Source organism: Corapipo altera, unplaced genomic scaffold, assembly GCF_003945725.1.
Source record: "Corapipo altera isolate COAL_440 unplaced genomic scaffold, ASM394572v1 0, whole genome shotgun sequence".
In the NCBI taxonomy this organism is placed as follows: Eukaryota; Metazoa; Chordata; class Aves; order Passeriformes; family Pipridae; genus Corapipo; species Corapipo altera.
Window position 1 is genome coordinate 55,060,432 of NW_020884872.1, and position 27,907 is coordinate 55,088,338.

The 27,907-nt window shown below is 37.3% G+C and overlaps 1 protein-coding gene across 4 annotated transcripts; it reads left to right on the top strand.

Moving 5' to 3' along the window:
* Window positions 1-27,855, top strand: NEK5 (NIMA related kinase 5). 4 transcript variants are annotated; one of them, XM_027647908.1, is made up of 22 exons: window positions 1-286; window positions 1,608-1,748; window positions 3,474-3,570; window positions 4,605-4,702; window positions 6,631-6,714; window positions 6,817-6,887; window positions 8,690-8,776; window positions 9,825-9,879; window positions 12,181-12,381; window positions 12,467-12,548; window positions 14,138-14,274; window positions 17,534-17,733; window positions 19,017-19,083; window positions 19,422-19,541; window positions 20,482-20,565; window positions 21,489-21,569; window positions 22,414-22,482; window positions 23,322-23,445; window positions 23,648-23,779; window positions 24,816-24,953; window positions 26,486-26,600; window positions 27,017-27,855. In XM_027647908.1, the coding sequence occupies exons 2-22, from the start codon at window positions 1,632-1,634 to the stop codon at window positions 27,213-27,215; spliced, it is 2,358 nt and encodes a 785-aa protein (XP_027503709.1). In that variant the 5' UTR covers window positions 1-286; window positions 1,608-1,631; the 3' UTR covers window positions 27,216-27,855. The 4 variants fall into 4 exon arrangements, with proteins under 4 accessions (XP_027503709.1, XP_027503727.1, XP_027503718.1 ...); XM_027647926.1 differs by having other exon boundaries at window positions 17,540-17,733; XM_027647917.1 differs by lacking the exon at window positions 1-286 and adding an exon at window positions 455-569.
* The last annotated feature ends 52 nt before the right edge of the window (window positions 27,856-27,907 follow it).

Below are 27,907 nucleotides of genomic sequence, written 5' to 3' on the forward strand. Positions count from 1 at the left end.
CTCGTAGGCTGGTACTTGAGTTTCCACCAAGGATTCAACAACTTGAGGCAGTCGAGATTTCCTTTCGGGCCACTCCTCTTACCGACCACCCAAATCAAAAGTCTCTTGCTGTAGGCGGAGAGAGCGGTTTGCGTGAGAGAAATAATGACTCCCGTTGCTCCCGAAGGACGCTGCAAACGCCACACCTCCGGCGGGGGCGCGGAGGCGGAGCCGGCTTCTCCTCCTCCTCCCCTCCCGGCCGTGCGGTGAATTTTGGTGAATTCCGGCGGCGGCTGAGCACGTTGAGGTACCGCGACTCCAGCGGTGCCCAGGGCGGCTGCCGAGGCTGGGGCCGGCCGGGCCGGGCTGGGCTGGGCTGGGCCGAGCAGGTCTGCAGGGCAGGGAGGCACCGGCAAGGGCTGTCTGCCGGCGCGTCCCGTCGCCATGGGGACGGCAGGACAGCCGGAGTGGGAAGGGCGGTGGAGAGCGGTGCCGCGGCGGGAATGCTGGCGGCATCCTCTCCCCGCGGCACCCGCGCTGCCTCTGCCCCGGCCCCGAGCAGGGCTGTAGACCACTACCCGTGAGTCGGTGTAGGTCCTGCTGCCCTCCCCTCCCCAGCGCCCCGGCCACGAAGCTGCCCTCCCGGGGCAGCGGGGGGCGGGGGTGTCGCCTGTGGATGCGGGGCTGAGCCTAGCGGGCAGCGCACCCCTGCCCGGGGGCAGCTCGGCGCGCCGGGATGAGAGGCTCATCTGTCCCGAGTGGCCGCGTCTCACTTGTGACTGCACACGGGAGCTGGCTTTTACCCAAACGTCGAAATTATAAATGCCCGAAGGTCGCCCTACTTGCACTGCCAGAGTGGTTTTTGGCGGCTGCCAGTGATGCAGCCCATGCGGGCTCCCAAGGGAGCCTGTTGCAGAGCTTCGTTGGCCTGCCTGGCAGGCAGTGTCTGGTATCTGAACAAATCTCCCTTGCTAAAACTCAGGTCAACTAGTAAGAACAGTTTTGTAGTGCTTGCTCGTATTTATGTGTGCTTGCTCATATTTATGTGTGGAAGTATGCTTATGGAACCATTGCAAGGTACCCAATGACGTTGCTGTTCCTGACAGATGTTTCCAGATGACTGCTAATGTTCGACTGCACTTGGCCGTGATCTCCTGCAAAATGCAGTGGCTTTTGACTTCTTTCCTAATATTAGATCGCATTAGTATAAACTAAATCAACATGAAATAGATTAAAGCTATTTTTTCCATTAAAAGAACAATTCCATAATATTGTTAACTTCAAGAGATAATGAGTCACACTTTCCAAAATTGTATCTTAATCTTACATAGTAGTGTCTACTGCCATCTCATGTATTAACTTTAGGGTGTACTTTAGGGTGTAGGATTTTCTTTATAAGACATTCATAAATTTGCTGCTTATTGAAAGTTCAGATCTGCAATAATTTGCATAATTCCAGGGGATGATATTTGTAGGGAGATGCAGCAGCAGTAATAAAAATGTGATAAAACATAATAAAAAATGATAAAAATGGCAGTCTTAAAAGGTAGTATCTCTTTCAATAGCACCACCTCAGATGTTGCAGCACTGACTACATACAATACTAATTTGGGCACTTTTTATTTTAGCCACTGTTTTAAATTGAAGACATCATGGATAATTATGAAATAATTAAAAAAATTGGAGAAGGATCTTTTGGCAAAATATTCTTGGCAAAAGGAAAAATGAATAATCAGCCGTGTGTTATCAAAGAGATCAATTTAACTAAGGTAAAACAAAAATCTGTGATTTATATTTACTGGCTTATGCTACTTGCATTTAGCTAGGATATGAACTTGGGTTATTTTTTATCTCCTTTATAGTTCCATCTCAATTACATAGAGCTAAACTTCTCAAAGACTGTAGTCTTTGCTAATTTAGTATTTTACAAGCATAAACAAAATATGTATTTCAATATTCTTTACTTTTTACTGGAGTTTTGTTCTTTTCAAAACTTTACCTACGTGTGTAACACTGACTAATGCAAATTTTATATTTGTTGATTCAACTACAATGAAAATATTGGCACTGAAGTAACAAATGACAATTTTGTGATACATTTCTCTAAGCTTTTTAATTTCCTTTTTTTCCACATGCTTATTTTCAGACATAAGTAATTCACAATGGTGCCTTTCCAATTTCTCATTTGTGTTTATGGCAGTTTGATTCATCTCATCTGATTTTAAATTTCCATTCTGTTGTTGTCAGCATCTGAGCTGCTTGGCTAGACTCCCTTTCCAGGAGAACAAGAGAAATAGGTACTTTTAGGAAGCTGTTGATTATGTGTGTTTTAGACCTCTGTTTAAGAAAGAGCTGCATCAGGCCATAAAACTGCTCTCTCTCTTCCCATTGACTGCAGAGGCAGCTTAGGGCCACTTGCTCAGGTATCAGAGGAACACTGCTATATCTGGTTCCAGAAAGGCAATTAAAATCCCTGGGTTTTAACAGTCAATTTCAATGAGTGCTTACATGCTTTTGACCAGCCTTTTGTTATTCTAGGCCACATTAGTGAATTTTTAATATATTTAAAATTATAGTAGAAGAATGAAAGAGCTGTATAACTTCCAGATTCAAACCCAGAAAAACTGATATGCTAGTAATGACAGCTAAATGCAAAACCAGTTTCTCTCTGTTCTCTTGACCAATAAACCCCATGCATTTCCAGTCTTGGATTTTGATGTTCACAAAGTAGAAAAATGGCAGCTAATGAAATATTACTGTGGATCCCACTTGTTCAAAAATCAGGAGCTGGATACAGATATTTACTACTTTGAAGTCCTAAAGTTTTTTATATGGTAGGATGTGTTTTATTCACTTTATTATTTTTGAATCTTTGAGGATTACATTTCAAAAATATTTGCTAAGAATGAGGATAAGTTCCTTTTTATAAATACAAGAAAATATTTTGATGGATAGATACTCAGATAAATTATTTTTTAAGAAGTAGTATTGATGAAAATGTGATCACAATGAACCAAATAGAAGTGTTCATTGAATGTAACAGGGCAAAGAGTTTGCCCAAAATATTGCAAGAACTTGTAACACTGCTAAAAGGAAGGCCTTTTTTCCCTTTTTGCTTTATTCTTTCGTGATCCTCCGTAGTAGGAATAGAGAATCATCAAGACCCATGTACTTCAAATACTTAAGGAAACTTAAACATTAGAGTTTAACTCTACTTGTCAGCTACCTTACCAATAGCATTTGTGTAAAAAGGTTTAACGTATACATTTGCTTGTTTGTAAAATCTCATAATTTGGTTTGACTTCAGTAATGTTCTAATATATTTCCAAGCATAATTTATATTTTACATTATATATAGGTCATATTTTATATTTCTGTATCACCTTGGTACACAGTATTTTTGTATTTGTGGGAATAGTTTTATAATGATGTAAAAACTTCTGAAAAGAGTTAAATATATCATTGCTAGCATATAGTTTCTTAATTCTTTGTAGATGCCTGTGAAAGAAAAAGAAGCCTCTCAGAAAGAAGTCATTCTTCTGGCCAAGATGAAGCATGCAAATATTGTAACCTTCTATGCTTCATTGCAAGGTTTACTTTTAACTCTTGTGTTTTACTTGTGATTAAAGGAGTGGAAGGCAGAAAACCTACTTTGTTAATATTGACCAACCTTAGCCCTGTCTCTAAGCCCTTACTTAGAAGTGCTGACAAGTCCCAAGTCCTAGAAGTGGACACCAGGCATCAAATTCAGTCATCAGTTGCCCTCTTCATGTGTGTGAGTGGGTACTGTGGCATGAATCGCAGATCCTGTGGTGCCTGTACTACATAAGTTAAACTTAAGTCTTGATCTCTTATAGGAGTCCAAACTTTAATGAAACTTTCTAGGTGTTTCAATAGAAGAAGAGAGCTTTTGAGTACAGCAAGGAATAGACTGATCAAGTAGGACAAAAGGCTGATCAAATAGACAAGAAATAGAATGATCATTTAATCAGATCAACCTTATGTTCCCCATATTTTGTTTATCCACATCATATACATATGACATTATATGAGTATGATACATACATCCTATATACATATACACATATATACTAATATACATACATATATATACATATAAATACACACACAGACAAAACAGGCAAGCACAGAAAAAGACCATTAAATAGTAATGCAAGCTATTAGTAAACCTGAAAATATCTTTTATCATCTGGAATGTAAAAACAACATTGGTTATTTCAAACCTTGTTATAGCACAGTCTTTTCAATGATCCAATATCAAGCTCATAATGCTGTACTAACCTTTTTTGGGGAAAGACCTCAACTATGAAGCATTCTGCTAAGTATTCTTGTAAGGACATCTCTCTTTCTATCAGTGGGGTCTCTTGAGGGTTTTGTCATGTATTTAATGTTTTGATGAATCTTCATTTAAATATATTTTCACGTCTTAGTTTTGCCTCAGGTTTCACTTGGAAATATCCATTTTTTTCAGTTTTTCTTTGAAATAGAGTAGGTAGAGTTTAACTACTACCTTTTGAGAGAAAGACCATATAAAGTAACTATGATTTATTGCTGTGTAATGAATAAATAAAGGAATAAAGGAAAAATCATACTTTTCCTTTCAGAAAAAAACAAGCTATATATTATGATGGAATACTGTGATGGTGGAGATTTAATGAAGCGGATAAATATGCAGCATGGAGTGCTGTTTGACGAGGACCAGGTGAAAGAAGTTATCATTAGAGGAAAGGACATAATATGTAAAACATGTGGTTTGATTTATCCAGTACAAGCTACTGTTTCTTTTCTGGCCTGTTAAAATTATTGAACTTTTAAAGAAACTTCGGTAATTTTAGTAGGAGTGTAAGAGTTTGCTTTTAAAACTGCCTTAAGATCTGAAATTAATTCATTAGCAGTATGAGGACATTTTTTATCCCCCCTTTCTCCCACTGCTCCTTCCATCATGGATGTAGATTTTATTATATTGGTAGTATACCTGTTAAGCCATAAAGACTTTCTTTTAAATACTGTTTTCTAATTAGGGTGTATATATTATATACAAATTCTTAATTTGTTGATGCTACTGGCCATCAAGGCATATCCTGCTTTACACTGAAGTCCACAGTAAATCTCTCATTTATTTAATTTGGGTCAAATTTCTCTGATGCCATTTACATTGTTAAACCAGCACAGGGAAACAAGCCCAGATGTCTGGCTGCTTTTGAACCATGTTCACGTATATTTTATTTTGTAAATAGGTCAGTATGATAAGTATTGCAATTCACAGAAATAGGATTTCCCACTATTCCTTACTTATTCCTTTATTTTTTTGCTGACTCTTAGCTTCTGAAGGAAATTTTGTCTTATGTAAGGAATTAGTGTACTGAACTGTGTGATTATTTAATCATGCATAATCTTTTGCAGGTACAGTGAAATCTTGCTTAGAAACCAGACAGACAGTATCCAACCTGTTAGTGGAAATATACTCTAAAGCGTAGAACTGAAGGAAAAAAAAAGTATTGTGACTTTTCTTTTTGCATTAGTAGGAAAAGAGGAACTCCTTAGTGTAGAATTCAGTTGAAAGTGAATTATAGGTTCAGTAATAAAGAATTTTAAGATCCTATTGGGAGTCATACTAGAGAGAACATGAAAGAATAAAGAGAGGACAAACCCACAGATCATGAAAACACGAAAGAGCCAACACACACAAATCCCTTGACAATGACACAGAATAACACATATTGAAAAAAAGGAAAAGGAAATACAGACAAAAGAATGGATTATAGAAACTAAAGATACAACTGCCAATCAAGAAAAGAAAGCAAATTACCCAATTTAATGTAACATTATTAAAATATCTTTATATTTTCAAATGTATGCCTAAGAAAGTCTAATTTGTGGCACCCTATTCAGGAAATCATCTAGTTAATATGAAGCATTAATAAATAGAAGATTATTACTTGAATCAAAGCCTTTCACATCCATGAGTTTTCCTAAACAGAGATACATAAAAGCACAATGTACTTTTGTTTCTGGATTAAGTACAAAGGCCGTTATTCAAGAAAACACGTATATTTGAAGATAAATATGTGTTTAAAAGCTGTACTGGGTCAAGGATAAATGATAAACCTGTGTGCTTGCTTATTATGCAAGTTTCTTCATAGCTCCCTTCTCTCACCACATTTTAGACCATCACTTTTTTTTTTCCTGGACTACATTTAGTAGTACTACAAGTATTATAATTGGATGGTATGATTTGCATCACTGAGGATTGACACTTTCCAATTCTGTCTTAGTTGTTATGTGAAATCCCTCATTTCTAAATAAAGGTCTAGTATTCTTACTGTCCTTCAGCATGATTTTTCAGCCATCGTTCAAATACATATCCTGTCACAGTCAGTGAAAACTGGATGGGGATAAGGAAAGTGGAGCAGGTATCTAACCATTTAGTTTTGAAATAGATCTAATTGGAAAGGGAAAGTCTATGGCATTAATTTTAAAAATACTTTTTTTGCTATTTTACATTGCATGCGGTTTACATATTTTAGATTTTGTTGTAGTCTTTATTTTATATATTTCAGTAAAATACCTCATTGGACATTAGGGTCACACAAATTCATAGGTGTCTGTTTCCTTTGACTTTCCCTGCAGATTCTCAGTTGGTTTGTGCAGATCTCCTTGGGTCTGAAGCATATTCATGACAAGAAGATTTTACACAGAGATGTTAAAGCACAGGTAATAAAACTGGTACTGGAGAGGGGGTTATTTTGTCCTGTGAAAAATGTGCTTAAAAAACCATGTTTCATTTTCACACACCAGTTTTGTTTTTATTTGCAGAACATTTTTCTTAGCAATAATGGAAAGGTAGCAAAGCTTGGGGACTTTGGCATAGCAAGACAGTTGAACAGGTAAGCACCATTTTTAATTAGTCTGTGACCTGCACCAAACAGGACTGTTTGTGAATGTTCAAAATGCAACCTGAATGTGCAAATTGTTTGTGGATTGTCTTGTTCAAGAGCTCTGAGATACAAGCGGTCTGACACTGCTTTTTTTAACTGTTATCCTAAACCACGCCATCCTGCATGGAACCACAGATGTGTCTAGCCTAGTAACTGGACTTCTGTTAGGTATAGGAGGAGCCACAGTCTTTCCCTATTCTCTGTGGAACTGATGTAAAGAGATTCTGGAGGCACAGTTCCTACTTCTGCAGCTTTTGATAATAACTTCTGTTGCTTCATTTAACCAAAATGAAGAGCATTAAAAACTAAAGAAAGTGTAAGAAGAGAGTTTGTACAGATTTTCTTTGCGTTTCCTCCAAGGCTGAGCCTATACTGATTTTTAAAAAACACCCAGAACCACCTTCTGGGCCTGAGAGCAAGGCATGGCATGGCTTGCATCTGTATGGCTAATCTCTGTTCTCCCAACAAGAGCGGCCTTATCTTGACTTTGTGGACAAGGTTGGCCTATCCTATGTAGTAGCCAGGTGTGGCCAAAACATACCAGGGATCGTGCTAACAAGAGGAAAATGCTTAAATTTGATCTCTTTTTGTGCTTGATTTATCTTTGGGAGGATATTGTGGCAAAGAAGGTCCACAATTTAACAAGGTATTCTGTGGAAAGGTAATTTCATCTGTTGATCATTTTTCAGTTTGTCCTTCTACTGTCAGTTTTTCTCAGTTGCTCTGTAGTTTACCTGCTGCACCTCACTTGTTAAAAATTTTTCCTAACTCTGGATTAAGTCAGTGTAAGTTTAGCCACATTTCTGTCTATACAACATCAGTAAAGAGAACCAAGAACTTTATCCAACATAGATATTTTGATTCTTCTCTTCAGATGTACTTAAACCATGTTACATATATTAGGTACTTGTGTGCATTCTTCACATGGGCATACAGCCCATGGAATTTCTGTTAAGGCCCCGTCGGCTTGGCTTTGGATTTGGGCCTACATAACCTTGCAAGTTCAGTGGTGCATCAGAGCTAGGAATTCTTGCTGAAGAGTTGGAGTACATTGGATTAAGCATGTTTGGTTTGTACCTTGATCGAAGCCTGCTCATCTCCAGGGATATGCCATCTTGCTGTTCTAGCCGCAGTCTCTGCCAGCTCTCATACCTTTGTGGTGTGTTCCTTTGTGGAGCCCAGACCTACTCTCAGCATGTAAACTAGTTGTGCAGAAAGTGCCTGCCTTCACAAGTGTTCTGAAAATAATTGCTTTAAGGATTGCACCTACACGGCAGAATAGTACATAGCAGATAGGAAGTAAACCTCAGAATTTGAATATCCAAGTACAGACATTTAAAAAATTATTTAGTAGCCTTATAGAACCATACAATTAGAGCTTGATAGTCATTTTCCTCATGTAACTAGCAAATTAAGTTTCTGTGACGAGTTGACACCAGGTCTGGTGTCACTCCCCTCCTTGACTGGAGAGAAGAGAGAAAATATAATAAAAGGCTCATGGGTTAAGATAAGGACATGGAATTCTCGCACTTTCCATTGAAGTACAAACACTATTAGAATAGCAGGTCATTTTTACACAGAACTGGGAAATATTGTAATTTTTCATGGGTTGTTCCTTTATTCAACTATTTGGAGAGCAGAAATAATGTACCCCACAGGCTTTTAAACTGGGACAGAGAAGTCTCTATTTAAATTTCTTGTGGACATTTTCATTCTGTAAGTGCTCCTTTTTGTTCATTATGTTTCACTAGCACTATGGAGTTTGCCCATACATGTGTAGGGACCCCCTATTACCTGTCACCTGAGATCTGTGAAAATCGACCATATAACAACAAAACGTAAGTCTCTGTCTTTCCTTCATATCCTTGTTCATGAGGGTGTGCAGGCATGAAAGAATTCATTTTAGTAATACCATGGTTTAAATCAGTATTTGTGCAGGGCACTAGGAATTTCACATGTCACCTGTTGTGAAGTTTTATATTATTTGTGTACAATAATTAGGTGCATCATTGTAGATAACAACTATGTTATACTATACAACAATGTCAGTAGTCTTTTGACTCACAGTGTCCAGAATGTCATCATGACTTTGCCATGATTAATCTACAGGCTTAACATAATTATATTTTTTGTTTTTATACAATTACTTGTACTTTTAACTCTCTTTTAATACTTCTTGTTAGTAGTGGTGGTAAATGTAAAACAGATTTCTTTTCCCCTTAGCTTTATCTGCTTTTCCATCAAATACTAAATTTCTCTCATTTCCAACATGTGATTACCAATGAATTTTTCCAGTTCCAAGTTTATGAATTTTTGATACACTCATTTATCATTTATAAGAATACACTAAAATGAAAGCTGCTAGGTTGCCTGTTTTGGAAATTTGCAGCAGCTACCTCCAGAAAATACATATAGGTCTGAGAATTGCAAAGGCTCACTCAGGCTTAACACAAAATACCAGATGAGAAGCACTATGAAGTCAGGAGCTGAGTGGGCTAGACCCCCTTCTGTGTGGGGGACGTGATGAACACCAAATGCTCCAGAGCCCAGACTAACATCTCAGCCCTGGCGTGGTATTCACATAAGTGTACTTACTCCCTTGTTGTCTCCTTAACTATTAAGTCAGCTTTGTCCTTCATGCTGCTAGAAATATTAAGCAGACATTCTTTTGTCATGTTCTTTTTCCAATTACAATTATAATACCTAGTTAGGTATCATAGAAACATTGATGCCACAACTAAAAAGAAATTTCTAGCTGTTCTTTCCCATGCATCTTGAGAAAAAAATGCAATAATAATAAATTTGACAATTGAGAAGAGGTACTGATTTAATGTATGAAAATATTATAGACTTTTCACTGAAACTTTAATTACTTTTTATTCACAGAGATATTTGGTCTCTTGGCTGTGTGCTTTATGAGCTATGTGCACTAAAGCATCCTGTAAGTACTGTATGATTGGATCATTATCATATTATTTAAAAATATAGTGGACAGCTTGGAAAAACTGTAGTAATAATAGTATTGATAGTCAGCTAATAGAAGTATTTTCAGCTTATTTATTGAACTTTAGAAAATGACTGCCAATGTTTATTTTTCATATTGTGTCTGTTTTGTGCATAATAAAATGTATTATGCTGTATTCCTGTAACTTACATATATGCATGTGTGTACGCACTTTGAACATATATTTACTCTTTAAAAAGTACTTAACCTTTTCAAAAGGCAGATGAATAGTGGAAAGAATTAAAGCCAGACTTCAAGGTTAGACTTAGCCATATAATTTTACTCATTTATTTTTGAAGATATCAATCTATAATTACTAAAGAATTTGAAACTCACATTTATCCTGAAAGCAGTTTGAGTCCTCAGAAGTATTTTCATAAAGGTTTTGTGTTGTCCTCACCCTGATCTAAGCCTCAGACAATCCTCAGATTGTGAGTTTTATGTGAAGAAGGGAACACAGCAGAAACTAATCTTGGCAATTCTTGATGAGAAAAAGCATCAGTTTCCTGGGCCCATCGGAAGTTGATCTTTTGCTGAGCTTGGATTTGGGAGAAGGTAGAGCAGCACTGATAGGGAGAGCAGTTGTGCTGAGCTAAGAGCAAGGGGGATACTGCTAAGGAAAATTTCAGGTTTCACAAAGTGAGAAGACATTAATGTTACTTCGTATAAATATTAGATGTTTTATTCTGTAATGCTGCCCGCTTTTTCAGTGTGAAGGCAGGGACTCAATGCAGATGTAGATGGGAAATGCAGGTGAAGCTAAGGCAACTTTTGGTCACACCACCTTCAAAATAGCCACGTAAATAAAATGATAATTTTAGGAAGAATTTGCTTTCAAAATTATTTTTGCCTGTCTAAGCCCCTAGAAATTGTATTGATGCTGGCCTTTTAAGAGATCTAGTGAACTGAGGGGACTTATTTATCTGATTGGCATCAGTTGTTAAAAAATTAGGATTGTGTCTTTGTTCTTGAGAAGCTGTTGTGTGAAGTTTTGAAGGTGAACAATGTGAAGACAAAATGTAGGCAGGTCTCTGTGAACAATTTTTAAATTGTTTCATTCTGGAAAAATTGCTTCTGTGTTACTGTATGATGGCAGAGTACAAATAAAACTCTTCTGGGTACAAAAGCTAATGGATATTTTAAGTTGTGTATCAGACAGAATGGAATATTACACGGACTCCTGACTTTATGGGCAGAAATCAGCTTTATTCTTCCATGACCAGGGTTTTTATATCATTCACTGTTAGCTGGGAATGGTTAAGCAAACCAAGACAGCACAGCTGCAAGCCACACATCCATCACTCTCGCAGGCCGGTCTCTCACTTACAGACACACCACACACACAAAACCTGGAGCTCTAGGTAACTCCTTTTTACACCCACATATGGCAAGAATGCAAACAGAATAACTGAGCTTGTTTCTGGGCAGTAAATTGCAGCCTAAAGAAAACAAAACAAGATTATCTTAGACTTTTCTCAGGCCTTTTGCTTCTTGTTTCTCATGCTGGCTGCTACAGTTGTGCTGCTGAAACAGGGAGAACATTACCAGAAAATACAATCAAAGTGGTTATATTAATTTTCTGCAGCAAACTGTGGTTAGTAAGAAAGAATTTGTGAAGGGATTGCATAGCACAGGAGTTCTCCCCCTCTACTCCACTCTTGTTAGACCCCTCCTGGAGTACTGCATCCAGCTCTGGAACCCCCAACATAAGGAGGATGTGGACCTTTTGGAATGAGTCCAGAGGAGACCCACGAGTATGATCAAAAGGCTGGGACATCTTTCCTATGAAGACAGACTGAGAGAGTTGAGGCTGTTCAGCCTGGAGAAGAGAAGGCTCTGGGGAGACTTAGAGCAGCCTTCCAGTACCTAAAGGAGGTGGGAAGGGACTTTTTACAAGGCCATTTACTGACAGGACAAGGGCAAATGGCTTTAAAGAGAAAGAGGGTAAATTTAGATATTAGGAAGAAATTTTTTACTGTGAGGATGGTGAGACACTGGAACACGTCGCTTAGAGAAGTTGTGGGTACCCCATCCCTGAAGTGTTCAAGGCGAGGCTGGATGGGACTCTGAGCAAGCTAGTCTAGAGGAAGGTGTCCCTGCCCATGGCAGAGATTGGAACTAGACAATCTGATTCTCTGATTGTGTCAGCAAGTACCTTTTTTCAAGTTGGGGTGTCTAGTTCATCATTGCCAATCAGCAGTACTTACTGTCCTTTTTTTATTGTTTTCATTGATTAAGTTTGAAGGCAATAGTTTGCACGAGCTGGTGCTGAAGATTTGCAGAGGACGTTTTCACCCAGTGTCTCCCAGCTATTCCTATGATCTGAGGATATTAATTTCCCAGTTGTTTAAAATATCGCCAAGAGATCGACCATCCATCAATTCTATCCTAAGGAAGCCCTTCTTGCAGAAACTTGTTCTCAAGTACTTGCCCCCTGACGTAAGTGCCTGTACTGCTGCTTGCTGAGAGAAAATATGTATCAAAGTATTATAAACAGTTCTATCAGATACCTTTTTTCTGATAGGTGACACAGGAAGAACTCAGTCACACTGTGATACATAAGAAAAGACCTTCAGCGCCACAATCTGGAGCCAGGCGGATACAAGGTAATGACAATAATACTGTTCTACAGTAACATTTGTTAGTTATGATACAAGTGATGGCTGTAACTTTCTCCGGCAATCTTTACTGCACATTTGGATACAAGGTTTTCACACAAAGTTAAAAATAAGTAGAGGAGAGAAACGCAACAGCAGAACCGTTCACCCAGACAGTGCATTGCTCTCCTGTTCAAGAAAAGACAGCTCATTTCAGGAGAAGACCAGCTCATCAGCAACATTCAGCTAGAAAAGCTGCCATAGAAAACAGTCTTAGTTCTTTTAAGAACAGAATTTACAAAACTGAGAGCCTTTGGTCTTAGATGCAGTTTAGGTCCATCACATAAAAAACAACCTTACTTAATTTTGCCAAGCTATGTGGAAAAAAAACCAACAATCTTGCAAAACATGCTCCGTGGTATTTTACAAAATAATAAAAATGTATTTTATAAAGTATTATTAATTATATTAAATTGCGAGAGACAATTAACTATATTGGATTTAGTATTCATTGATAGAACAGATTATGTATTCCCTTTCTTAGAAAACATGAATGAGACTAAATGGTAAGTCTGTATGAACTGTTGAACACGTGGCATGCTTCTGGTAGTGTAACATTTTCCTAATTCCATATTCTTTGGTATATCACGATTATTCCTTCAATTTATCTTTAGAAGTATTAAGGTGTTTTAAACAAATTTGTGAAAATAAACCTATGTAGTTACTTAACTATGCTATGGGCTTTTTTTTCCTCCCCAGAAAATGTTCTTCAGTAGTGTAGGAACCTATGCTGGTTTGGAAATGACTTTCAATGAAATTTATCTGCCTGCAGGACTAATGCAATTTGGACATAAATACCTGAACACCTAAATAACTTAAGCATTTAAAAAAATATCTATAGTCATATGTTCATACTTCTCATATATTTTATCTCTGAGACATGATCCTCTCACAGTCAATACTCAGGAAAGATTTTAAACTCACTTAGAAACTACTTAATCCTAGAAAGGACATCACTTTTAATTATTGCAACTAAGATACATGCAAAATACTGACTGACCAAAGAAGAATGGTATGTACTTGTATTCTCCTACACGGGGAACTCATGATGTAGATTTTTCACTTTTCAGCCCTTTTCAAACTTCACAAGTACTACAACATTACCTAGTGATTTTTGGGGTACCGAGGGCTAGGTTTAGGAAGGGAATGCCTAAGAAGGTAGACCAAACCTCCAATGAAAACTGAGCCTATGAATCAGATCTCCTGTTTTCGTTCTTGGTACTAGCATGAAGACAGCACTCTAGCTCATAGAGGTCTCCCTTTTATTCATTGTGCTTTGCAAAACTAATCAGTAAGATCCACTTTATGTGAATGTCAATCATGTTTTCAAAAGCATGTCATTCTAAGAATGGAAAGCAGAATGCCTAGGAGGTGTGAAGTATGGTGATGATGGTGATGATGCTGAAAGGATGTAAGGAGTGTTTGTTGGCCCAACCTGTCACCATTAGGCACAGACACCTTGCTATGGTTTGAAACCACATGATCATTAATCATGTAGAGAGCACAGAATGTAACTTTAATCTCTTACTGTTAAAAAGCATATAAACTTCAAAAAACAAGAGTTCAGGACCAAGTCTCTCTGGAATCTGGAATGGTGATGCATGTCAAGAAACAAGAATTATTTAGAAGAAATGAATGGAAACCCCCTTCAAGAAGGCAACAGCTCATTTTTCAGGTACTGTGCCTCCACATTCCTATAATATATAATCATCTTCAGAAGGCAAATGCCTGCTCTTAGCCTTTAAATGGCTTCATTAAGATGTATTAAATTTAGCTCAGTGCCTACTCTAAGTCAGTAGAGACAGTTCATTGCTCCTAAAGCCTCAAAAGAGGTGCTTTTGAAAGCCTAAGTAGGAAACACTGAATACAGTCTGCTTTGGTATGGTCCTTTGTAACGAAAGGAGTTGGATGTGCTTTGCATTTGTGTGTGCACAAAGGCAAGTAATATCTGTGATTGCAATTTTTTTTGTAGAAGCAAATACACTGATCCTATTCTTTCCATCCTTCTGAGAGCCTATTCTTGGGCAAAACCACTAGCGCTCACTGCACTTGTCTCAGATACTTATTACTGACAGCCTTCTCCCAAATCCAAGCCCCACTTTTTCACAACCACTTGTGTCTCTCACTTGTTTTCCACCTCCTTCTTTCTGCAGGCAGGATATCAGCTGTGTGTTTTGTCCAGCCTCTTACTTGGAATCACTTCACATTTTTATCTTCAGGAGCATGTAGTACTGCCTTGGATGATGGCGAACATAAGCAAAGCACTTTTAGGATCTGGGAGCTCCCAGATCTGCACGTTGTAGTTACAGTAGCTTAACTGACAATAGGGAACATAGAGTTCCCAGGATTGCGTCCATCACGCAATCACTTACGCTAGCTATGGATAATACTGGCCCTGTGCAGAATATAGGATTTAGTTTTCCTCATAGTTACATTTGTGCATATCGAACGCGAATCCAGAGATGGATTAAGTTAGAAAGGTTAAGTTTTCTTTCACTGTGCACTGCTGTAATCAAAGGCAGAATTTCGTTCACAGTGTTTTGACCTGCACTGGGAATGTCCCCACATTCTTTCGACATCCACATGAAGCAAAAAGTTTGAGGATTACAGGGGTACTTGCATAGTGTCATACCTTTGAATGCATTGCTTCAGGATTCACAGAATCACAGAATAGTTGAGTTTGGAAAGGACTTCTGGACATACCCCTGTCTATACCCCTTGTCTATACCCCTGCTCAAGCAGGGTCATCCAGATCTAGTTGTACAGGATCACATCCAGACAGCTTTTGAATTTCAACAAAGATGGAGATTCCACAACCTCTCTGGGCAACCTGTGCCAGTGCTCAGTCATTCCTCACAATGAAGAAGTGTTTTCTGAATGTTCAGAGGGAACCTCCTGTGTTGCAGTTTGTGCCCATTGCCTCTGTTTCTGTCTCTGGGTACCAGTGGAAAGACCTTGGCTCCATCCTCTTTGCACCCTCCCTTCAGGTATCTATAAACCTTGGTAAGATCTCACCTGAACCTTCTCGAGGCTTAAGAGTCCAAGCCTTTCAGCCTTTCTTCATAGGAGAAATACTCCAGTCCCTTAATCGTCTTTGCGACCCTTCATTGGACTTCTAATATGTCCCTGTCTCTCTTTTACCAAAGAGCTCAGAATTAGACACAGTACTCCAGGTGTGGCCTCTCCAGTGCTGAGTACAAGGGAGAGATCACCTCCCTTGACCTGCTGGGAATACTTTGTCTAAAACAAGCCAGGATATCATTCCCCTTCTTTGTAGCAGGGGCACATTGTTAGCTCGTGGTCCACTTGGTGTCCACCAGGCCTCCCAGGTTCTTTTCTGCCAAGCTGCTTCCCAGCTGGGTGGCCCCCAAGCATGTACTGGTGCATAGTGTAGGACTTACCAATTTCCATTGTTGAACTCCATGAAGTTTCTATCATCCCATTTCTCTAGCCAGTTGTGGTCTGTCTGGGTGGCAGCACAACCCTCTGTTGTATCAGCCACTCCCAGTTTGGTGTTATAAGCAAGCTTGCTGAAGGTGCACTCTGCCCCAATACCCCCATAATCCAAATTGATAGTGAATATGTTGGATGGGATTGGACCCACCTGTGGGGTGTACTGCTGATTACTGGCCTTCAACTGGGCTTCATACCTTGATCACCACCCTCCTGACATGGGCATTCAGCTGGTTTTCAATAAGTTTCACTGCCTACCCATCTAGACCATACTTTATCAGCTTCTCTATGAGGACCTTATGCAGACAGTGTCAAAAGCTTCCCTGAAGGCAATTGCCTCTAGGAAATATCCCCTTGGCTATCAAGCCAGTCATTTGACTCTAGAATGTTACTGAGTTGGTCAAGCATGACTTCCTGGTGTCTGCTTCACTAGTCACAGTTCGTGATACTCTGACATTCATTTAGATGGCCTGATTTGTTCTCCCTATTGCTTGGGATCACCATACTTCTGGATACCATACTGTAAAACTTCTTTCAATGAGGAACACAATAAACACTTTTTGAGGTTACCTCTTCCTTGGCAACTTTATTGACAGTTGAAAATTTTCTTCTTATACAGATATGAATTTATATTTTACTGTAATCTGGACTATACTATAGGTACGTAAGCCTATTCTCAGTGTTTCTAAGAAGGAAAACAGGGAGGAATAGTTAAAGTATTTACCATCTGTGGAACAGATACTTAGATGCTTTTACATTTATGTAAGAAAGTAAGCAAAATTCAGTGTTTTTCTCATGCACTATATAGTGTCCCACCATGGAAAAAATTGTGGATGTCTGACCACACTTATATCATGCAGTGGCAGATAGATAATGGTCTTCTCTCCATTATCCTTATAAGAAATGGAAACGACAGTCTTGTAGCAAAGGAGAAATACAGAGATGTTTCATCACAGTAAGGACTTGGAGAAATGAAAGCCAAACTCCCGCAGGCACATAATCAAAGAGATGTGAAATGAAGTAGCACAGTGCTCCTCTGAAAGCACCAATCAATGCATATACTGCCCAAAACTACATTCCAGGTTTCCCTGGCTACCACATGTCAAAAAGAGACTCTCTTGGAAATAATTCAGCACTTTAGGCTTCAGAACAATGAACTGACTCTAGGACAATGATACTACAGAGTATATAGAGTACAAAGCCCCATGCTGATTGACTTGCACAATGATTTGGGCTGCTGCATAATGGGAGGAGCTGATGGAACAGGGAAAAAGGAAAAGACAATGGTAAGATTACATAAACTCTTAGGAGTTAGGAAGTTTCTGGGTTATATGTGAAAGGATTTGCAAAACTTACACTAACTGTGCTGTAGACAGCCTATATTACCATGCAGCTCAGACTGGCGAGGACAGGAATTGAATTCAAACTTGTACTGTTACAGATGAAAACAGGTAAATTAACATAATTTACTGTATTTTAAGCCGCAGACCTCCAGATTTAATATGGCAGAAAGGCCAGAAAGTATCAGAGTATGTGGCCATTATGGTCATTACTATGAGAAGCTTGACAACTTACAGAGGAAAGCTAATGCACATGATGACCTTTCTCATATCAGCCGAAGAGTTGAAGAATACTGTAAACTGAAAGGACAAGCTGCACCTCCACTGTCACCCCCCGACTGGTAATTTTCACTCCATTTATAAGTGGTGAACTGTCATGCATATTCTGACCTATCAGCCTTCCTGAGTAGGTAACACTGGACATAGCTCGTTTAGTAGACTTCCTTCTCTGCTTCGTCTTTGATTTTTCTTTTTTACCTAAGTTTGTTACACAACAATGCAATTCCTGTTCCTGTTTGTCCAGAAATTCCTTCTGAATGTCTTGTCCTGGTGTTTGACATTTCATTGTCAAAATGTGTCCCGAATCTCAGCCCACTTTTTATTGGGCAAGAAGCAAAACACAGGATTTTTGTAGGCTTTCTTATCAGATCAAGCATAAACACTGTCATTCCTTCACACCAGGATCAGAACCATATAAAGATTAAAAGTTCTGCACTGGAGGGAACAGGAGTGAGAGGCAGGCCATGAAAATTATTATTTTTTTTTCCTGCAGAGCTTATATTTCTCTTTCAGATATAAAGACCCTTTCTCCAGCAGATTGTTTACTTCAAAGTCTTTCTCTTACAAAGTAGAGATACAAGCTTTTCATTACTTAGGAGATTGCCTGTCCATTCTGTGACTGGCCATTTTAGGTGTGGATGAACTTTGAAAACCTTGAGAAGGGACTTTTAATACAGCCTACTTTCAAAGCTTTCCTTTAAGGTTGACTGGATCATTAACTTTCATTCAATGTCGACAGTGTTTAGAATGTTTTAGTTAGGGATCGTCAGTTTTAGAACATCGTTTCTGACCTGAGTTTCTGGTGCCTTATTTAAGGACAAAGTCAATTCAGTTTGGCTCCCTGTGGCACAAGAAAATTTAAATAGAAAAGAGGGAACTTACAAGTGACTTATGATTATATCAAAAAACAAAGTAAAAGTTTAGAAACTACACGAATACAGTTAGACTGATAGAATTAGGCACAGGGGAGAAAGGCAGTAAAAGGGTGGCTGAATATACAACCTCCATTCTGACAATTTTCACTCATTTTGGGGATCATGGAAATCATTTTTGTTTTCATTAACACTTTGATATGCCATTTAACAAATAAAAGGTGGTGAAGGACTTTGCTGCACTCCTCAGAAGGCTAATATAACTGAAGTAATAGGAAGGGGCATGCCTGAAGAGTATATGTTTCATTTTACTGTTACACCATATTTACATGTATTTGATGCATATTTATATATTAATGCAGTATAAAAAGAGAGCTCTGTTTGTCATATGTGATAGAACATAGAGAGAATTACTTGTGCAGAAGATAGCAGAGTCTGTGAAATAAAATTTGAACATCACTTTCTTCTCTCAGGACTGCAGAATTTCTTCAAAGGCGTTTTGAAGCTCAACAGTACAAGATTAAAGCGGAAAAACAGCTGGTAAGTAAATACTGAATCACAGAATGAAATCTGTAAAAGAAAGTGAATGAAAATCCAAAGATGAACTGATGTCTTTCTAATATAAAACTAACTCTGACAGGTAGAAGGTTTTGCTCTAGCAAATTCCCTGCTCTGCTCTGCAATGCTCATCTTGAGCTTTTATTTTCTAATACAAAACTGTAACAATGTAAAATTCTACTGTAACCTTTTCCTCTAAAAATGTACGCTTGCCTTACTGTGTTCTTCAGTGGAACAGGGAGAGTGCACTGAGTGAGCACTGAAGGAGAGGATTCTAAATGACAATTCCTTTTATCTGGGATTTATTTGTACATCCACAGGGGCTGCGACCATCTTCTGCTGACCCATGTCATGACCAAATACAGCAGCAGAAAATAAAGGAAGAGGATCTGAAAAACCATCAGCAGGACATATCTAGAAAGAATGAAATGAAAGAACAGGTAAATGTCATCTCTTCCTTAGCTGCTTAAAGCTGTCTTCTTACACTCTTTAATAGTAGTAATCTTTACATATATATTTATTCTTTTTCATCAGATTCTCTTTTCCATCATTGATTCTTTTCCCATCTTTTTATAGAGAAACAACATACTTTTGTAGTTTTGCTTTTGGGCGACAGAGAAAACAAACTGACACTTCTTTCTTATGTGAGCATATGTAAATAAATTTAATCTTTCTGTCTTTGATTTATTAAAAAATGTCAGAATAAATATGAATATATTAACTTTTACATAATGGTCAGACTTTAGAACATACTCATCATTTACACATTCTCCAGAAACTGTTGCTGTTTAGTTCCACAAAGTCTGTACTAAATATGAAAAAAAAAAATATTTTACAGATTTGTCCATTTGTAATGTAGGCAAACTGGAGTAGACTCTCATATAAACAATAACAGAGGTGTCCTTAACAGAAAAATTATATTTTGGCCAAATTTGAAGTTTTTGCTTCAAAGCATAGGAATGTTGAAGGTACTTCAAGAAAAGATTACCAGAGTTTGTTTTGTTATGGGTAGGAAATTGCCATACAACAAATATTACGTAATTTTTTGTCTTCATAATTTCTAGTCCTCTATATTTGGATTGCAACCTTCGCATTTGTACTCAGACAGTCCTTGGGTTATTCTTAGATGGTTTAGACAAAATTCTATAGAAAAGCATGAAAGAGTCTGGAAAGCTTAAAGGTTAAAGTCTGGAAGTGTTTTAACCCCAAAATGTCCTCTAACAGAAAGTATCAAGCATTCTTTAAAATTGTCAATAAAGGGCACACGGATCCCTTTTTTTTCTTGTATATACACAATTTGATAGAATATTTTGTTTAGCTACTGTTATTTTCATATGTATTTGTAATACATATGTATTCTACTGTACTGTTCTTTAATAGGAGTACCTGAAACAGCTGCAGAAAATTCGTGAAGAATACCACAGCCATATAAAAGAATTCAGATTTAGAGCCCGAATACTCCAGGTAACAAAGCTCAAACATACAGGCAGTCATATTTACTTTTTTTCTTTTTTATGCTAGAACACATTAGCCAATGACAGACATTACTACCTTATTGCAGCTGGAACTTCAGCCAAACCTGCCAGAGGATCCTCTTCAGTGATCCTGGATCTGACTTTTACTAAAATGAATTTATACCACTTGATGAGATGAAGTGGGCACCTAGAGTCATCTTAGGGGAGAAATTATATTCCAAGAGATTTAAGGGGAAATGCATGATAATGAAAAAGAAACATTAGATTTTGGACCTGCTTGATGTCACCTTATTTTCTGGGCTTTCCATCTACTGGAGAAACTGCGTAGATTTTTTTATAAAGTAAGATCTGTTGTGGTTTTGCCTGAGGTTGAAGACATAAACTAATCACCGCAGAGTGCTGAAGGAGCTGTATACTATTATTTACTTTGCTTTTATCTGACTGTCCTAACAGAAGACATAAGACTATTAAAAGGAGTCATTAAATGTATTTAAGATGTTACCAGAAAACAAGATACTATGAAACATGACTATACTTTCTATAGGCATAGATTTCCACTAAAATATTGATTTTCATAACTTCCAAAGTCTTCCAGAATGAAATGACCCTGAGTCATTTTGCATGTGATCATAAAAAAAAAAGATGTATTATTTATTTCTTGACACAGTACTGTGTCTTTCAAACATAGGTTTTTTGAAAAATCAGAGGTTTGCACTTTATGCAAGATTTTCTGTTTTTCTTTTTGCCAGATAAGTCAGAATTGCCAATGAATGGAATATTCTTACAGATATAAATACAAGCAGATCAATGACTATATTTTTTACTTAAATAAGTCTCTTTCTTTACAGGGTATACACATATTCTGGTTACAAAGAGTGTATTTTAAGCTGAGTTTTTTTTCTTTCCTTCCAGGACATGGAAGAAAACTTCAAACAAGTCCGAGTCCAGGATAAGCAAGACCAAAAAATCTTAGAAAAAAAACATAACAGAAAGGTATCCATCCTTATTGTTATTCCTTTTTCCATTTTCTTCTTATGTCTGTGCATTTCAAATTACTGTATTATTATAGTAGCTCTGGAAATCAAGTTATCTGAGAGTCAATTGAGAGTGTTGGTCTACAGTTTGTTAAAAGTTTACGTGAGAAGACAGAATCACTAAGAAAATAAATGAGCTTTTCTGACCATTTGAGAGAGACTCTGTTTAAATATTCCTATGTAGTAATCAATCCCTACCTACTCCTTTTTATATTAAAGTGTATTAGTAGTGCATGGGAACTCATGTTTATTAAAAGTTTAAGTGAAGTCAAGTCAGGCTGCTAATTTTTAAACATTTTGTTCTAAAAGATTGTTCTCTATAGTGCTTTTTAAATTATAGAAGGAGAAATAAAGGAATTGAGTGGAAATGCACATAAGATATCAGGAAGGTTTCTGACCATAAGATCATTGTGAAGTGGACTAAAGGTCTTTTGTGAAATATTGCATGGAAGCAGTACAGTGCTCAACTTCTAGCACTGGTTGAGAACCAGCTGTAAGAACCATGTCTGTGTAATGCAAGGATGTAAATGAAATTATCATCAAAGACACTCCTCCTTCAAATCAGAACTGGATGCAATGATTTCAAAATATCACTAAAATAAAATAATCTATATTTAAGGAAGTCTATTTTCGACCAATTTGTTCAACTTTGATCTTGTTAAATAGAAGGAAAATATTATTGAATAAATGTTATTTTCAATAGAAGAATAATTTTGAAATTTGTAGTTCCATATAAACTATGTACTTTTAATTAAATGTTTTTATTTCATAAACTAAATTAATGGCATGTGAATTTTCTTTAGGGAGGAGTAAAGTTTGAAATTAATTTAGATGTTTGTGTTCCTGAAGAAGACAGCATTCAAGAAGCAGAGGTACACTGTAATTATATTCAAAGAATTTACATTAGTTATCTGAAACCATGGCAGCTCCATAATCTAAGATTTGTTTCCATTACCATCATCCTCTATCTTTGCTATCATTATAACAGTATATATATAAGCACATATATAAACTTCCTATTGAGGATTTGTTGACGTGTTGCATATATCTGAACTTCTTCAAGAGGATAATTGCTTAGAAGAAGATTGGGTGATATCTGGGTCAATCATGGTTAAAGATGAAGGATTGCAGATATTTATATTTCATAAATTGAGCTTGAGGGGAAGAAATTATCTCAAAATTGAGTTAGTCTGCAAATGCTGAATTTGATTTGTAAGTTGTTTTGGAACATTTCTGTTTCTTTTCACTAGTATTGTATCACAAAGCAAGAATAACATTGATATGAACCATTTGTTATTTATAAAAAGTAGGAGAGAGACTACAGACAACATTTATGTGATTTCATTTATTAGAATGACATTTGTGGCTGATCATCATGTAATAGCTACCTATTAATTTTGTATTAGTATATTAAATTTTAAAAAATATTTCTAATGGTAACATAGAAAATATATGATATTTCTAGTATCTATATTTTTAATTTATAAAGCACTATTTTGTCATTCTGTTTTTTCACATCTCTGCAGAGCCCTATGCAGCTCTCTGATACCCAAATCACAAGGTGACTTTTGAGTTCTGCTGCTTCACTTTTTGTTACACAATTTTCCTGTGCATATATGAGGTTGTCTGGCAAACACAGTAAAATGAGGAGTGATTAGTTATTGTACCATATTTGTGTTCTGGTTCCAGAGTAACCTGTTGCTTTTTGCAGATACTAGGTAAACTCAGTGAGACTTCAAGTTTTGTGGATGGTGAGAATCTTAAGGAGAAATTGGTGGAAGTTCATGAAAATCATATGGACAGAGCTTTGGAAGAGCTGTCTGGATACCAAACAGGTATTTCTTGGGGAAATGCAATGCTGAGTATTAATACTCAAATGTAATGAAAATTACGTGGGAGTTAGGTAAATTCAGTAACTCCAGGCTATAGCAAGTTTATCTGATGAGCTCTCTCTTTATGTCACATACTATTATAATCTCATTGAAATCTACTTAAAAAAAAATGAAATAACTGTCTCCTCTTTTTCTTACCCTTAAGAGTCTAATGACATAGATGATACAAAAAAACCCAGGAAACATTGGCAAGCTGGAGCCCCTCAGACACTACTGAATTTTTTAGCTGATGCTGAGGTCACATCTCTATGTCCTACTATGGCTGAAGATGAACTTGGTAAGAAAGTTTTGGCTTTCAGTGAGAGTAGTGAACTTCTAAAATTCAGCCAGATTAAACTCATCCATACCTGAATGTTCACATGATCTAGCATGCTTTTAGTTGCAGGACTTCATAATAACAGAGGTTATTGTACATGTTAAGCCACAGAATACAGTCATCATTTCCCCCTCTATCATTGTAATCAAGCTGTGTTGCTTTTACGTATTAAGGGTGCATTTTATGAATTACTCTGTGGCCTGGGTAACAACTGCTACAAATGCCAGTCTATGCAACTAATCAACACTACTTTCTTGGGCCTTGAGCTGATGACACACAAGAACTAGGGCAGTGAGTTGTGAACTCATAACCCATAGTGTGGTGGAGTTCTGTTTTCCCCCTGCACACAGCAGTGGTGCTACCCAGGCAGAAGTGCAGGCTCACCCAGGGGTGGCTGCAGTGCCACTCCGTTTCAGAAGAGGCTGATCGCTAAGCTTCTTACGGTACCAGTGCATATATTCACAGGCAGACAGGTATCTCCAGTGACTGGTTGCTGCAAACAAGGAGCTCTTCTAGCCTTCCAGCATGATCCAAACTCCCCACGTACATAAAAATAACCTGAAGAGTTTGCATGCACAGTGAAGACAAAGCAGAATATTATGAACACACCACCTTTTGTTCATTCTGCCTTAGATGAAAGATCACAGGGCACAAAAGAAACAAGAACTTCTTTGAAGCTTTTTCAGTCCCAAGAAGCCAATAAGTTTCAGAGCAAGGACTGCTCAATGAAACTGCACTAGGCTTAATAAACAGTTACTTAAGCATTAAAACTGGTGTTAGACATTGTCCAAACTATTTTTTCTCCACAATATCAATCAGATCAAGTACTTATAAAAAATTCAGCAATTTTTTTTTTTCATAAAGGAAAAAAATATATAGGTTCCAGGATTAAAAAAAGGAAGAAATCCATGTCAAGACTAGAAAGTCTGAATCTGACAAAAGACAGTGCCAAGCTACAGTCATGCTTTAGTGACGTGAGAACCTTTCTGTTCTTCAGCTGACCATGCTACTCTGCCTGAAGACGTCCCAGAAAGCAGGAAGCAGTGGAAACAAACACCACCAGAGACTCTCCTGAACATCTTAGCAGAAGCAGAGCTGTCTAATGATTCCTTTATGTGTCTTGAAGAAGAAATAGGTAGGATGTTTTTTTACTGTAAATTATGCATGTCCATCTTTAGTGTATTATTTCTTCTATGATTGGCAGGGGGTCTGTGATGAGAACTAACATCTTCAAACAGTTGGCAAACTAGAAAAACATGGGCAGAGCCTGTGCTCTGTCCTGAAACATTAAAAGACCTCTTTCAGGATGTTGCTGTTTTCAATAACAGGGAAAAGGGCAAGCCCTGCTTATTGTCTCTTACTTTCATGTGTAATTCTTTTGTTTGCTTGGGTAGTCAGAGGTAAGTTGGCAGGTACCTGGATCTAGCCTTTGCAACTGTTGAGGTTGAAGAACCCTGTAAAAAGCATTTATACAAACACATGTGTTTCTGTAAATTGTAGTATATGGTGACTTAAATGGCAGTGGTGACTTACTTTATAACATGGTCCATGCTGATACAGCTGACACTGAAATGGACTCAAACTCACTTATACTGCAGTGCACTTTTCTAAAGTAACAGACTGTTTTAAAAATTACATTTACTTTTCATCGAAGTTCTTGGCTAAAAATCCAGAGTGTTTTCCTCAGAAAGATGCTGTATATGTAACTGGAGATTGTGGGCCTATGCACAGTTGCCAATCTACTGAACGTATAATTGGATGACAGGACTTCTGAGCAAGCAAATTGTACATGCCAAGTTTCAACAACTTTAATGTATTGTCAGAAATATCTTTCATTTGCAACTGTGCAGTCAGCCCTTTCCTGCTAATTATAGCTCACAAACCTTTTATCTCATAGCACAACAAGGTCTTTTAAAACTACCCCGTCTTGGGGGCAAAACTAGCTAATTGTGCTAGCTAAGTCCTAAGACTAGCTTTATTGCTTACACATTAAAAAAAATCCATGCCAAAATAAAAGTCAAACCACTTTTCACTTTTAACAGTTGACAGGGTTCAAGAAGAGTAAGTCACATGGGTATTCTAATTGCTGTTGTTCTTATCTATTACACTTATTAAAAAATGGCACTCTCTCAATACCCAGTTCTGCCCTTTCACTCAAGCTGACATTGTGAAGCACAGTGTTACCCAAACAGACAGATTTCTGTTGGATCACATGCAGAATTTTAGTCTTTATACTAAAGTAACAACTCTTAGCATTGTTCTCTCACACCTTTAGGTTAGGTTCGCCCTTCAGTCTTTGGAAGGAAGCATTTTTAGGTAACCATAGCTACACCCAAGTAGTCATTTTCAGACTTTCCCAAACACTAGTGTCCCCTAAGTTTTCCACTGAAAATAGAGATCCCTATATTGGGAACTTAAACCTAATAACATCAGATTGCCTTTCTTAACTTTAATAGTCCCTTGCTTATGGTCTACAAACACACTAGGTTCCATGAACCAGAAGTTACAAACCACTGACTAAAACGTGATCAACAGAAGCATGGTATTTACACTGTTGTGATTTGAACAACAACAAAACAATTCAAGCATTTACTAATTTGCTATTACTTTACACACTTTTACAGTTTTTTATTACACAATTGAAGGAAAGTTTCTCTTCCTTTCCAGAAGGGAAATTAACTCTGTTGCCTCCAAAAGAAAACAAGAAAGATGATTCAGAAACATACTCTGCTGTTGCTGTTGATGACGGCAGACTTGAGCCAAGATCAGATGATGAAGACACGTAAGTCAAGCACATCAGAAGAAAAATCCACACAACTGAACAGTTTTCATGAAATGGCAGCTTGCATTGCCTAAAGCTTTTTTTTTTGTTATTTTAAATTCATAAATGAAAAAGCTTACTTACAGAGTCTGCTAGTTTAACTTTTAATTCTGTAATTTAATATGCCACAGCCAATGCTGTCATTAAAAATTACATTATGCAAAAAGATTAATTATTAATGGCTTTGCAGCTCCTTTCTCTTGCTTTATAAATACAGGTAAATAATCTCACGAGGAGAAAAGAAACAGTTCATATTACATGTGTTGCATGTATATTCTTTATAAAGTGTTTTAAAAAAATCTAAAAGACCTTGAAAGGAGAAAGGTTTGTAACAAAGTTATATTTACTTAATATAATTATTTTGTTTTACTTTGCAGAAATTTTGAAGATTCTGAAGATGAACTCAGACATGAGCTGGAGGAATCGCTGGAAAAATTGGCAGCTTCTCCAGCAGAGAGAACCACGGAGTCTCCCATCTTTGCAATAAATAAAGGTCAAACAGATGAAGAAAAGATGAGTTTACCTCACAAACTACTTGGAAAATCTGATGATAATTTAGAAAATAATCATGGCTAATTTAGTGTTCACACACACCATGAAAAAGGCAAGCAGGAAGCAAGAGCTACTTCGAACATCAGCAGGGTTACTGTCGCAAAATTTTAACTTGCTTGAAATTTCAGCCACATCAGTGACAAAATTTAAGGATAGCTGACATTAAATGCCAAGTAAATCAACTGCTTTACAACAGTGTTAAACGCTCAAATAAAATGAATAGAAGGCTGTTATTTTTTAAAAAAAAAAAAAAAAAAAAAATCAGGCTACTTTTCAGATGTCTTAATGTTGAAAAATCCTCATCCAGACTGAAATGCACTTTCATCTATTATTCTAAACTATCTGGACATCTCTGACAACTCTTGCTTGAGCAAATTTCTGATTGCATACTCTGTTTAACCATTTTTGTATCATGTAAGAAGTCTCCTAGTTTGTATTTTACTTCCCTAGCTCAATCAACTCCTAGTTTTAAGAATCTCTTCCATCTTTTCATAATCTCTTTGTACTGCCAGTACAGTTTTGTAATCCATAGTTTCATTTACAAAGTACTGACCCAACATAGTATCATCAACTGCTCAGCAGTTTAATATAGTAGCAGTAAAAGGGTTTATTAGCACCATGAAAATTGTGCATTCCCCAATTCCTAATAAAACATGGGATGTAAGTTCTTCCAACCATATTTTTTCATATTAGAAGTTTCATATAATCCAGGTGAA